General features: G+C 42.7%; 1 protein-coding gene across 7 annotated transcripts in view; it reads left to right on the forward strand.

Annotated features, from left to right (window-relative positions):
* nav1a (neuron navigator 1a) overlaps positions 1–13,869 on the forward strand; it is a 79,206-nt gene that overhangs the window by 2,553 nt on the left and 62,784 nt on the right. For 3 of the 7 annotated variants that reach the window (XM_086067918.1, XM_086067920.1, XM_086067921.1), the window contains exons 1-5: positions 197–259; positions 959–1,120; positions 3,441–4,297; positions 4,714–4,805; positions 12,563–13,381. In XM_086067918.1, coding sequence (XP_085924044.1) covers positions 3,447–4,297; positions 4,714–4,805; positions 12,563–13,381 — 1,762 coding nt within the window. In that variant the 5' untranslated portion in view covers positions 197–259; positions 959–1,120; positions 3,441–3,446. Of the gene's footprint in view, positions 1–196; positions 260–958; positions 1,121–3,440; positions 4,298–4,713; positions 4,806–12,147; positions 12,344–12,562; positions 13,382–13,869 lie in introns of those variants that run through there. The other 4 variants (XM_086067922.1, XM_086067919.1, XM_086067923.1 and 1 more) reach the window with 4 other exon arrangements.

Raw genomic sequence — 13,869 nt, forward strand, 5'->3', positions numbered from 1 at the left:
AACAGGTCCATTACTGGCAGGGAGATAGTGATTGGGATTAGGGGAGGAAAAGGAGACCAAAGGGGCGGGGACACGGCTGCAGGCGTACTGCGGCAGCGGCCGAGCGGCATGACGTGGTGGTGGAGTAGAATGTCACACATAGAAAAACACACACACACACACTTGCATCTCAGAGTGACTGAAGCAGATTCACTCAGCGGCATGCAGATTGATTGGAGGCAAACTCACTTGCTGCTTTGAGTCCTGATGCTCACATCAGGTGAGTGCTTGTTTTACATGACATATTGTTCAGCGTCTTCTTACAAATGTGCTGATTGTGTAGTTATTTATCTACTAATGGTGATTCAAGGCAAATTTTGACAGTGTTTGTGGTTGATTTAACGAGAGGTGATTTTAGAGAGAATGGCATACATATATTGAACGGGGATGAAAAAGAGGGGGTGAATGGGTGAAACATGGGTCCCGTTACCAGGAGTGATGCCATCAGCCTGAGTCAGCATCGTATTGACTGGCTTATGAGTCAGTGCGGCATATAGGGTCCATCTCTGACAAATCATATAGTTCTAGATCAAGTCAGATAAGTCTTACTTTGGTTTTGTTGATAGTGTATGTGTTGATAGTCACAAATGCAGCTGACTCATTTTTTGGGTGTCTATGAGTTACACAAACTGAATTGATTGCATTGCCTTATCACTGCATCACAAGGCTGAAGAAAAAGCTCAGGAATGTCTGTGGTCGAGTTCACAAAAAAGTATTTTGTCATTCTGACATTGACACAATGCGTGCCATTGAAGGCTATTGTACCGTTTTCAGTTGAGACTATTTTAGAGTGTGAAATGCAATTTTACTGCCAAATGATGAGAACACCGGTTTTACCCAGGAAAGTCACTTTGAAAATGAGTCACTTTAGTGCGGGCTTTTTGTGATTGGCTCATAGTGTTGTTACTGTTTGTCACAGCTTCCTGTCTTGGTGAATGGTTAGGTTCTGCAGACCAATGAGAGGGCAGCTGTGCGGATGCAGCAGTGATCCAGGAAAAAACAGACCATTGTTCCTGGGACGTCGGAGAAGTGGGACCTCGCGCCCTCCCCTCCGCCAAAGACGTAGGGACCCTGCTGGCAGGTAGGACACTCATTTGGGTCAGAGGGTTTGGCATCCGTCATAAGTAGCCTCATGTCTTGATTAATCTGTTGTCACATCCCGGAACGCTGTGTTTCGTTTGTGTCACTAAATGAGCAAGTTACTAATTAACTCATTCACTGCCATTGACGGCTATAGACGTCAAAAATTCATTTGAACTATTTCTATTCGTTAACATTTTTTTCCCACTTTTGTTAACAAAAGTATGAAAACCTAGAATTTTTTGGGGGAAATACAGATATAAAATGTGTGCTTAATTGTGACCTAACTATTGAAGTCATCCGATTAATTACAATAAAAAATTAGAAAAAGATTATTAAAAATTCGGGGCGTTAGGCGATTAAATTTTTATTTATCATAATGAATCCCATTACTTCACTGGTTGACTCACAATTAATCACAAATTTTATATCTGTTCTAAATGTACAATAAAAGTTTTAGGTTTTCATACTCTTGTTAACAAAAGTAGAAAAAATGTTAAACTAATAGAAATAGTTAAAATGATTTTTTGACGTCTATAGCCGTCAATGGCAGTGAATGAGTTAAGGAAGGACAATAGTTACAGTGTTGTTAAGTTTCTTGATAGAGATAAAACTATCTTCATATTGTAAAAAAAAACAACTACATAATGATATACTGTATATCCAACTCTTGCACTGATGTCAATTGACGTCCTTCAGTTTACAGACATGAGGCATGTGTTACTAGCGCATGTGTTGACTGTGTGATGAGTCACTGTTCATCACGTGGTTGTGTGTGTGTGTGTTAGAGGGGCTTCTGCGTCTGTGCTTCTGTGAGCTGACACGTTCAGTGAAACTTTGTAAAGTCATTGGAATTTATTTTATGTCATCAGGTAATTTTACCCCTGCAATGTGCTCTACTTATAAAAGGTACAACTTGGTACAGGGATGAATTACTCGTGTCAAAAGCTATTGTTGTTCACATCATGTCCAGCAGATGTCAGTATCATACTGATGGATCTACTATGGCGTAAGATTTGTGCCACAATTACATAAACATAATGGAAAGATTGTGCGTCTGTCTGTCTGTCTGCCTTCCTGTCTGTCTGTCCGTCCGTAATATTGGCTGCTTGCAGAAATCACAAAATAAGATGTCTCTTTGAAGGTAAATGGAGAGGCAACGGCTTTTCTTTCTCTCTCTCTCTCTCTCTCTCTCTCTCTCTCTCTCTCTCTCTCTCTCTCTCTCTCTCTCTCTCTCTCGCTCTCTCGCTTTCTTGGTTGAGCAGAGAGGGGAGGGTGAGCAGTTGTACACAGGTGGGAGAAGGGGAGAGGGGACGATGATGATGCATCGTCCTAAAAAAACATGGTGCCTTAGGTACCAGCCCGAATGACAACCGCTGGCTGTATTTTCAGTTATCATACCTCCCAAATCTATATGTATCTACCTATGTGCATGATTAAGATATATCCAAGACTAATTATGTTTTCAAAAACAAAAACAAAAAAAGAACAAATACACATTATGTTTTTAATTCAGTATTTTTGTTCTTGTATTTTCACTTGTTATGACATCAAATGCAGCTTTTTTAAAAACATTTGGGATGGCTACTTACAAAAAAAAAACATTAAAGTACTATAAATCCAACTGCATATTTTACATGCTGAAACGCTTATGCTAAAATGTTCCCACAAGTCTCTTGATAATAAGTTTTATGAGGCAGACCAAATCATTTTGCAATCTTTCTCTCCCAGATGTTGTGATCCTTCATCAGTTTTCTATTTCCTTCTCCCCCCCTACCCCCCCCCCCCTCTTTTCCCATCTCTTCAATCTCACCACCTCCCTTTTCTCCTGCAAGGATACCAATGATACAATATTGCACGAAAAGCTTTCACTCGGGTAAGATACACACCGGTTCGATTGGCTCTAGCTCTAATATAGTTTTTGCATTTCGGAATGGGACAATGAGAAGCACTAGAGCCAGTGAATGGCAGGACTGGAATGAAAATCGGTTAGACTGGGAAGCCCAGAAAAAGAGCAGTGTGTGCCTTTGATCGGATTATGCTGAGAAAATGCGTTATCTGAGCACTTTTTTAGCTGTTGCCATGAGCATGTGCCTGTCCACTACACTTGGACTGCTGTTTGCAGAAAACCCAGCAGGCCAAATTGATTGCACGCTCGCTCCAAAGTTGTGCTCAAAACAAGCTCAACTCGTGGCTGCCTCGGTGACTCGGTTTGTCATGTGCTTGATTCACGTGTTGATGTTTCACTCTGTTAGGAACTGGTGGCTAAATTTTGGTTTTAAGACATTCTGACTGAGTAACGCATCTGACTCCCCCATTAGGTCATTATGAGCGGGGGCGTCAACGTGAGGTCCACCCTTCGGGCCCCTCCCCCTTCAGGAATCCCGCTCCCGCGCACGTCTATACCCTCCTCCCAAAAAACGGACAGGCACCAAAGGGCCAGCGAGCTGCCCAGGGCCTTGACACCTACCTCGAAACGCACGCCCACGCACACACCTGCTCAGTCTCCATTACTTTGCCCTCGCAGCTCCAGCCTACGAAAGTCATCCCGGAGGGATCTGCCGACAAATGTTGGCCTGAAGTCACCGCTCGTCCACCAACCTGGTGGTCAACATGCTTGGCAAAGCTCTTCTTTGGCCTACAATAGTCCACTGACTCAGCGCCGAGGGCCTCCGCCACACTCCAAAGACATTCTGGATCTGGGAACGCCCTCACAGATGTTTACGGAGTTTTCACTTGATGGCAATTGTAATAGAAATCTATGCACAAATCGAAACCAAACCAGCTTACATCCGCCGCTCCAGTTTAGCAAAGGAGAGCATTTTACGTCCAGGCTGATTAGCGATGTATCAGAAAGGGAAGAAGAGGCTCCGTCCCAGTCCTGTATTTCCAACAATGGCAACATCTACCATCCTCCCGCTCAAATTGTCAATCAGGAAGCCGTCAGCGGTCCTAGTGACTGCACCGCCCAATCAGATGAGGAGATGGGGACTCCGGAGGATTCAAGTCCAGCTTCCTCTACCAGTCTTCCGCTGCTTCCACCGGGTATGCCAGCCTTGGCTGCGACATGCAAGCCATCTTTAGATACGCTGCATCAAGGCCCACAAATGGAGCCCGCTCCCTCAGAAACACAAGCTCCGCGAGTGAACATGGCGGCGGTTGCTCCTTTCAGCTTCAGGTTAGTGGTCCTCATGCAAACACAGTTATCAAGCCTTCAGCTGTGACCCGCTGTTATTTATATTTCATGGTAACGACATCTCTCGTATTTCTCTGTATGACCTCCCACTGTACAGAGCGGCTCACACCCATTCAGTTTAATGAACACGACGAGTCCCAGGGGCTTGTTGTGGGATTTCAATCTAATTCTTGTGTATCTCACAGAAAACACATAAACACACGCAAACACGCACACTTGGTGCTTTCTGAAGCAGAGCTGATCGTTTAAGTGTCTACTAGAAAGCCTTTAAGGCAGACTGAATACATTCTCTTTTGTAGTCCCTCAACATAGCTAAACAAGGAAAAAATACAAGTAGTGTTTATTGCCTGCTAAATGTAAGTACAGTGACCGATGTGTTCTGTGTGTTATGTTGACAGGTTGCAGGTGCAGGAGGGTGATTTGTCACTGGATGAACTGAGTGACTGTTCATCTGGATCCATCGAGATCTGCTGCGATGACCTGACACCAGGTTAGACAAATTCACTTTCCAAACGTCAATTTTTGTTCTCTGAACTAGCCTCAGCAGGTTGAATTCTATCTGCCCAGTCGGGATGAGTGCACTTCGAGGCTAAGGGATGGATTTTTGTCATGTCGGGCTGCTACATTTCAGCAGCAAGACACATTTATTGTGACAGTCATACACGTCGTGCCAAAGGCCAATATATGACTCCAATTGTTGGACCTGAATAGACGAAGGGATATGCAGCCTCAGTCCGAATAAATGTCTCCTACTCATCAGGCCTTGGCCGCCATGTCTGAAGTAAGGTGGCACGATTTGGAATGCGTGCCTCGGCCTGCGGCTGTGCTGACTGCAGTGGGTCAAGATGAAGAAACGGAAAGTAGGGAAGTGTTTAGGATGCGCCAATGAGGGCAGATGACAGTGGGCGATGTGGGTCAGTAATGGGATATAAAGGGTGCACTCGCTGCCAGGCAGCGTTACATGCACATTGGTTTCAACTTTTGAACCCATACCACTAGACCACTGAGCGGGTAATGCATTCACTGGCAAGAGGAAAAATGAGCTCAGTGAATATAACGGAACGAACCACAGACAGATTTTTACAAGAAAAATGCTTACAATAAAGAGCTATATTGCACTTTTGTCTGATTGTTTTCAGACTTGTATTAATCTTATTTACATTTATCTTATTACTAGAGTCTGTAAAATCTTAAAATAAGAAAATTCAACTTTTGAAACCCAAGTTCAGGGCCTTTGATGTTGGTCAGTCATCTTAAAATGTGGAAAATGCTTGTTTTAAGCCTCACAATACTTAAAACTGGCTGTTAACGCTCAATGCCATGACTGCTTGATCAAATAAGATAATTAAGTAATAAGTATCTTAAAATAAGCAGAATCATCTTGTCCGACAACTTTATTTTAAGTAAAAATAACTTGTCAAAGCAAAATAAGCAAATTTCGGTTACATTTAAGAAATTATCGTACTTAAAATTTTTATTTTTGTAGTGTAGTTTCCCCATATTGATCCAAGGCATCCATTTTAAATTCGAAAAATCTCACAATACACCACAAAAAAAAAGTCACAAAAATAGGTCTACTGAAATGATGTGAAAACAAAAAACAAAATGGAAACACAATGGTAACTTCAGTATCATAATTTCACAAAATAAAAACGCAAATATCATACTCTAATTGGGCAATTAAAATGAAATAAAAATGTCAAAAACAATCTTTTATTATGTCAATAATTTCTTTTTATCTACCTTGTTTTTAAGAATCTTCTACCATTGGAAAACAAAGTTTTTTACTAGCTGGTTTTGCAAAACCTGGTGGAAGCACATTATAAAGTCTACCGCTCTTAAAAGGCCTCTTGCTTTCTTTGCATGATGGCTTTGGTCATGGTCTTGTAATGAATCCTTCACCGGGCGTCTAAAGTGTTTTTAGAGCAGTCACAAAGCGCATTCGCAGCATATGGTGGTAGGGCTGCGATCATAATACACGTAATGGTAATTTTTAAAAAGCACTTTAAGGAAGGGAGAGATAGAGCATGTTTGGAGGGAAGAAAAACAGAAGGTAAGATGAAAAGAAGGTTGACAAGGTCATTAAGATAATAGATGACAATTGAAATTCAATGCATTGTGTTCTTATTAGAAAAGCACACAAAAACATAGAATGCTTTTATTTATTTATTTTTATTTATCTGCCACGGCAACTGAATCATTTACCACAAAGGAGTTCTATATTTGCCTATACTCAGATAAGTGGCAACAGAACCACCTTTTATCATCTTCTGACCCTGATAAAGACAAAGACAATAACTGTGTCTACAGGACCATATGGTCTTTCAATTTGACCCAAGTCTTACTGACCTTGCCACTCTCCAGAGATGATGCGCGGATCGTGTGTGTACGTGATGGATGTGATGGATGGCTGACCATCCACAGATGGTGTTTTGAAAGATAAATGTTCGGTAGATCGTATCTTTTTCCAGCAAGGGAATAGTCTTTCCATATCTCTGTCTTTCTTTCTCGCACACACACCTGGGTTATAATTTACTTCTGGTCCCAGAATACTCTTTTCAAGGATATTAAACATATGCATGGAAAACTGACACACACTCACCTGGTTTTAATCCGTGACATCATCTTGGTACAGTTTTGCACCTTAGATCAGTCATGTGAATTTCTAGAGGAACATTTCATAAAGTCAACCCTTCTAAAAATCCAAATGGTAAATTTTGTACATTTTGGTAGGATGTGCCTTTAAAAAAAAAAAAACGAAAATCAGTTTATGGTATTAAAAAATCAAAACATAATTTGGCAACAAATCTATTTAACCACAAAATGAAAGGGCAACTATCTGACTGTTGTTTTAATCATCCGTATATAGTGTAGTCGTAACAACATACTGTACTTTTGTGGCTTTTAATACAGATGCACACATACTGACAGTATTAAAGCAAATGGATTTGTGGTTTAATACGCTTAGCGCCTTCCAATCATAATAAAGGCATGTGATGGATTATGTCATATACATACATACAATCGATTTTTTAAAACCGTTTTTTTTCTTGTTGAAAAATACCTGATTTGTCAACATCAAACATCAACATCTTAGCTGCCAGCTCCTCTCTACTCTTAATAGGGACACAGTAATGGATGCATTAGTTTGAGTGTGAGATGAAAGAGGAGAAAGGTGGATTGAATAAGTGTGCACTCCGAATCCCATTTGACCTCTGGGGTCACTCCCAATGCAGGGAGTCAAGTTATGACTCAATCATGTGACAAATCCACCGTCACACACGCCACACTGTAACCAAGCAACCAGCTTTGGCATGACAGCATTGTGGGGAGTGTAATAAGAATTTCACCACTAAGCCAATTGCAAGAGCACAATTTAAAACCGTTCAAAACAAATATTTTGTCTTCTTCCCAACATGCCAGTTGTTGCCGGGTTGCGGATGATTCATAATGAGCATGTGACGTTCATCATGCTGTTTTTGTTAGATTCACATTTTATGCCTCCCGGATACAGTCGCGCTATTGTCACGGATCGGCTTTAAGTGCCTGAATTCCCCAAATGCTTAAGCCTTTGAGTCATGCTGTGTATTATCACTATCCTCATTCATGAGACAGAGTGGCCCACATGTATGTTATTTGAGTATTTGGCCTTAAAAGTGGACCCTACTAGTCATGTTATGTATGAGTGTAGCTGTGCGTCATGTCCTGTGGACTTCCGAGCGTTAGCGCGCTAGCAAAAGTAAGCAATTGAAGCAGGAGGCAAAGCCGTGAGGCAGGATATCCCCTCTCTGTCTTGAATACTTCCTCTGCTTCTCTGGCTCACACACAAGATCCTTCCTCACCCTGTCCTCATCCTCCTTGTCTGCCTTTTTGGCTGAGTTCAGTGACCAATCCAATTTGTTTTGAAAGCTAGATCTGCTACGGTACGATTCAGTTATTTATTTTCTGGTATTTATCTTTGCTTTGTAAATGTGCATACTAACGCACCTCACGTTTTTTATGCTGGTCACTTCACATGAGTTGTTAGTTGGTAAATCGACTATTAATCTGCATCGACGTTCACTGAGTGCTAATCATGAGATTCTGGCGTCATGTCATCCAATCAGACCACTTTTGACATCTGCTGTTGCAGTGCTGTAATGTTCTCAGAAGCAGACCCAGTCATTGTATGTCTGCAGTACGAAAATAAGCTCGTTGTGGCTGAGAATAGCGGTTAGCCTTGCTAGCTTTTTGCTTTTCTAATCGATGGTCGTCTAAAAAGACTCATATGATGGGACTGACAGCGAGGACTGTGGGAAACGTTGCAAATTGAAGCTCCATCTTCATTTCCAAAAACTTTTTGTCCAGTTACATATGGGGAACAACTGTGTGATGATGAGAACCATATTCGTATCATCCCATCATCACAACACTTGTGTCGCTTCATGACACTGTGTCGAAACATTTGCTGTAGTACAGCAGGCAAGCAGACAATACTACAAGCATGTGGAAGTATTTTACCAAACAATGAGACCAAAAGCACTTGCAAAACATGCAGTTACAGTGAAAACACATGAAATAGAAACAATGAAACAAAGTAATGCCAAATCTGTTTGAAACTATTCTGAGACGAAGTTAAGACACTTTCCTTCCTTCTGCCCAATTGCCTGTCTACTGCTTGCCCTTCATGATGTGTGTTCAATCTAACCATTCAGCCTTGTATCGTTATTTACCTGGTTTTAAAAGAAAGTGCCTTTTATTGTGAATGTGTCAGCCTTTTCCCCAGGTCTGAGCCAATTTCCCAAAGTTTTAGCTGGTGGTCAGACCTCATATTCCACCACACACACACATCTCGAACCCCCTGAATGTGTGTGTGATAAGTGATGAATGCAAAGTCAAATACTGAGTGCTGGCATCCATCAAGCTGCAAGCTTCTCTGATGTCAAGCCAGATTGCTCAAGTAAGTTGCACACCCTGGACGGGCAGTGTGTATAAAGAAAGTATATGTTTATGTGCGCTGTATATTAAAATGATTAGTCAGCAGAGCCAGAGAGCACTGCAACAAACAAGTAGCTGTGTGCTGCCAACACACCCTTAACACCGTGTGTGTGCTTTTAAAGCAGCAGTGTGCGTGTGTGTGCGCGTGCGCCTCCTGTGCCACACAGTCCTGCCTTGTTTGCAGCCGCTCTCATTTCACAAACCGTAACCCGTCGTCAGGGAGGTATAAGCGTAGATGTACAGCACCTATTAACCTGAAATGACACCCCCCCCCACCCTCCAAACTTGCCTGCAAAAGGGCCCCAGAGGCTCCCTAACTGTCACTACACACAGCTTTGACCTCAACATTGCCCATTTCAAGAAAGTTAGCTGACTCGAGCTAATGGGTTTTTAGCAAACAACAGCCAATGCTCAGTATTGTTTTGTACCATTTGTAAAATAATCTTCATCAATCTTTATAAACTTTTAATGTGTTATCTTTTTATATGTGATTGAAAGCCAGTACAAATCTGAGCTAACATTTGGACAGCGTTGGGCTTGACTTAATTTATTAGGCTCGAAGTTTAGTGTCCCTTTGAATGTAAATGAAAAATTTTAATCCAAGACATTTTATTCCCCTCACTTCTATGCTTCCATCTGTATGTGCTAACAGTCTGGGAACCTGAGCATGGCTGTGCCTCGTTGCCCCAAACAAAGTCAACAAAGGCATGTTTAGATGAGAATCTCTGCCTCAATCACATCAAACAGAGATATGGTTAGCCTCTCGTCCAACATCAGTGACCATCAGTGACCTCTGACCTCACACCTTCAAGCAAACAATCCATAATATTGTAAAACCTTTTTCCAGAAGAGTGGACGTTTGTTCAGCATTTCGCACAGATCTCTCTCTCAACTTTATTTATATGGCGCTTTCACAACAGCTTCAGCTATAACAAAGCACTGCACACAAAGCAAAACAGAAAACATACACACAAGACATTAAATGATAATATGAATCTGAAATGAGAAAAAAAATCTTCTTGAATCAAAATACATCTTCATATTAGTGGGTGACACGGGAGTGGATTTTCACAATCCTGTCCCATTGCTCTCCCGGTGAAAACGACTCCAGTTCTGTCCCGCTCCCATTCAGAATTACTCCCACTCCCGTACCGCTCCCATTCTGGAAATTCAATTGCATCGCAAGTGTAAATCTGTCCAAGGTTTTTCCTCGAACGGATATTGAATTAATCTGTCTGATCATGTGAAGTTTTTATCAGGTCCCGTCCCAATCCCGTGATTAATGGTAAAGTTCACTGCCATCCCGCAGGAAATGTCAGCCTCTACTTCACATGAACTCTTTGCATACAGGAGAAGTTTCCCTCTTGTTGTACTGTGCATGTTGTTTGAAGCTGTTCTGAGAGAGGAGCAAGATTCTCTCCATGGACAATAGTATGATGTCACCGGGATCATTGATTCGATCACAGCTTGAACTAACAGTCGATAGTATGTCCAAGGGCAATTCGATTTCCTACCACAGGACAATGGCCAGGTTCCAAACATGTCCCCATCTTAGAAGTGCTTTGATAACACAGAACATCCAAATAAAAACTCTGACCTATAAGGAGACTGCGTGCATATTGTTTCCTGTAAACAGTTTTATTGATTTCTTTATATACTAAGAGATCATACTTTGCCATCATTACTAGTCCTAATGGAATGGATGCAATTTCTGTGTTTATGGCTCTCTATCTAATCAGCTCTCAACTTATCCAATGTCAGCGGAGGACTCAGGAATAGATTTTTCACATCTGAAGCCAAATTTCTCGAGATGGGATGTCCAGTGGAATGAAGTGTCGTAGTTGAACATGCTAGAGCACTACTGAATTCCTAGATGGGGGCTTCTTTGGCCTTGTCTCATCAATGTGACACACTGGGAAAGACAGACCCATGCATACAGAGAACACACATTACACGCACATTCACGAGGAGCACAGCTCGAAATATCTACACCAGCACCCACACATGCACTTGTGCCTGTTTTAAACCAACGCCTGATCACAATGGCCGGGAAATAGATGAGATTATCTTAATGGCCTGTGGTTCGAGGATGGCTGATGTTGTCTGGATTTGGACGAGGGATGCAATGGGAGGAAGGAAATGAAGACGAGTGGATAGTTGATGCAATGCAGGTGGAGGTTGTGCTGATGATTTCAGGGCTGCTGCCTGCTAATTAAAGCAACAAAGGCAGGCCCGGCCATCTTTGTGCATTTGGGATTGCTTAATGTTCTGTTAAACCTGCAGTGCTGTAATAATTTAAGATAATCACGGTCAGACTTCCTGTGGTTAACACACTTAACAAAACCTGAATGTGAATGGATGAATAGAGCAGCAAATGTGATTATGAAGGATTGGATGTCTATGTGTGGACTAAGGGGCGGGGGACTTTAATTCTGGCGGCAATATTTGACATTGAGGAACAGTGCAGTCAGACTGCTCAGATGATTGCACTGCTTGTAAATACTAAATGCTGGTAATTTATTGCCAAGTCTTGTGTTTAGACTCACCAATGTGCAGCACAGCATCTGGGGATAGGGAGATTTTTTTTTAAAGTACATTTTTTTTAAGCTTTTTAGGGTGTTATTTGTAATTCAGGTGACTTTAGTTCATGTGAGGGAAAAAAAACAGAGAAGGGAAGGGAGGGATGGATGAATCAGCCAGTGGGAGGAGGGTTAGCCAGAGACAAAATAGAAGGAAGGCTAGCAGAGGACGAAGTAGAAGGCGGGTGAATGAGCCAGCGGGGGTAGGTTTAGCAAACCAGCAAGAAAGGCACAAGCAGAGGGAGGAGAGAGGAGAGAAAAGGGGGGTGTTGCTGCTGTTGCGACTGCTTCTGCTGTCAGTTGGCTGCTGCCTGCCTCACGAGCAGGAGGGGATGCGGAGCGGGAACCAAGCAGAGGTGTAGACAGAGGGCTGCGTTTCGTTTCAGCGGCTCCATTGTCATCTGTGAGGGGCTCTGTGAGGAGGTGCAGTTAGATACTGGACGCAGATCTGCAGATCCATGGATTGTAAAATGTGAGTAAAAGAAACTGCCAATGCCAATCAGCGCTGATTCATTTGCCGTTTTCAACTCAGGGTTCACATCAGGGAATCTGCCATCTCCGGTGTGTTTCCATAGAGCAGCAAATTAAGACGGCTTTGGTGTTTTTATCTCTGCTTCTCCCATCTTTCGCACCATTTATTCTGGTCTTGTGCGTGTATCAGAGCATGCCCCTGTTGTTTGGCTCTCTACAGGAGGGATGCTGGAGGCTAATGTGGCTAGCATTAGCATGACAGCAAAGCCCAGGGAGCTGGTACTCAGGACTCCTGCTGTTTCCAGCCAGGTTTCTTCAGCCCAGTCCATGGCCTCAAGGAAGCCCCCAGCAAAGCCATCTGCTCTACCACAGGGACTCCCACGTCCCTCCAGGTCAGAGCTGAAGGTCTACCGGCCAACTACCGGATCCATCCCAATTCCAGTCTCAAATCCATCCAAGCTACGCAAGCAGCGATCCCTTAGCAACTTGGCTGTGCTCACTGATGCTGAGAAAAAGCTGCACCTGTACCAGAGTCCCAGGTGGAATGATGATTCTGGCCAGCCTGCCGCTGGCACCAACAAAGAAGGGCAGACTACGACTGGTCGGCCTGTGAGTGGTAAAACATCACTATCCAGAACACTATCAAAGTCAGAACAGTCCCTTTTCCATGGAAAGCCCAAGACATTCAACTCCCAGGCAGTGACATCAAATTTGGGCAAGGCGAGCCGAATCCCAGCTCCTGGAAAACCACGGGGACCATATGCTGAGGTCAAGCCAATTAGCAAAACCTCTGAGGGAGGCCATATTGCAGTACCAGACCTTGCTGAGCACCCAGTTAAGGCTAATGGAGCTGGTAAGACAGGAGATAATGGCACAAAACTTGGGGAGAAAGGAAGATCAGCTCCTCTTTTAAATGAAGACAAGAAATCGACTAAGGTGGTAGAAGGACAAGACGATAAGGCCTTTTTAAAGGTGGACCCAGAGTTAGTGGTGACAGTTCTGGGCGACCTGGAGCAGCTGCTGTTCAGCCAAATGCTTGGTGAGTGCACTCTTTTCTAGGCTTGCTATGCACTGGGTTAAGCATGAGACCGAAATCACTTAAGACATGTCTATAAATGTGCCCATAAAAAAAAATGTTTTTAAGGTCCGAGCAGTGACTGCTGCGAGGTTCCTCTTGTATCTGTAGAAATTCTTCTTCTTCTCCTTCTTCTCCTCCTCCTCCTCCTTCGAAACTAATCACATTTTCGCGGACATAAACATGTTTGAAACCTCACCAAATTTAGCACACTCATTGGGCCTAGCGAAAAATGAGATATTTTAAAGTTGTCATAAACGATGACAGCAAAATGACAAAACAGCGCCCCTATAGTGAAAATAAAAATAAAAATCCAGACACGTTTGGCGCATGGCTATGAACACAGGCATGTGTAGCACCTCCAGACGTACAAAAAAAAAGTCCAAGGGGTTATTCTTTTGCCCCCTTGTTTCTTATAGATTTTTGTTTGAAGTGCTGTTGGGAATGAATAA

This window comes from Leptonotus elevatus, chromosome 2, assembly GCF_054856555.1.
Source record: "Leptonotus elevatus isolate MCC_2025b chromosome 2, RoL_Lele_1.0, whole genome shotgun sequence".
Lineage (NCBI taxonomy): Eukaryota > Metazoa > Chordata > Actinopteri > Syngnathiformes > Syngnathidae > Leptonotus > Leptonotus elevatus.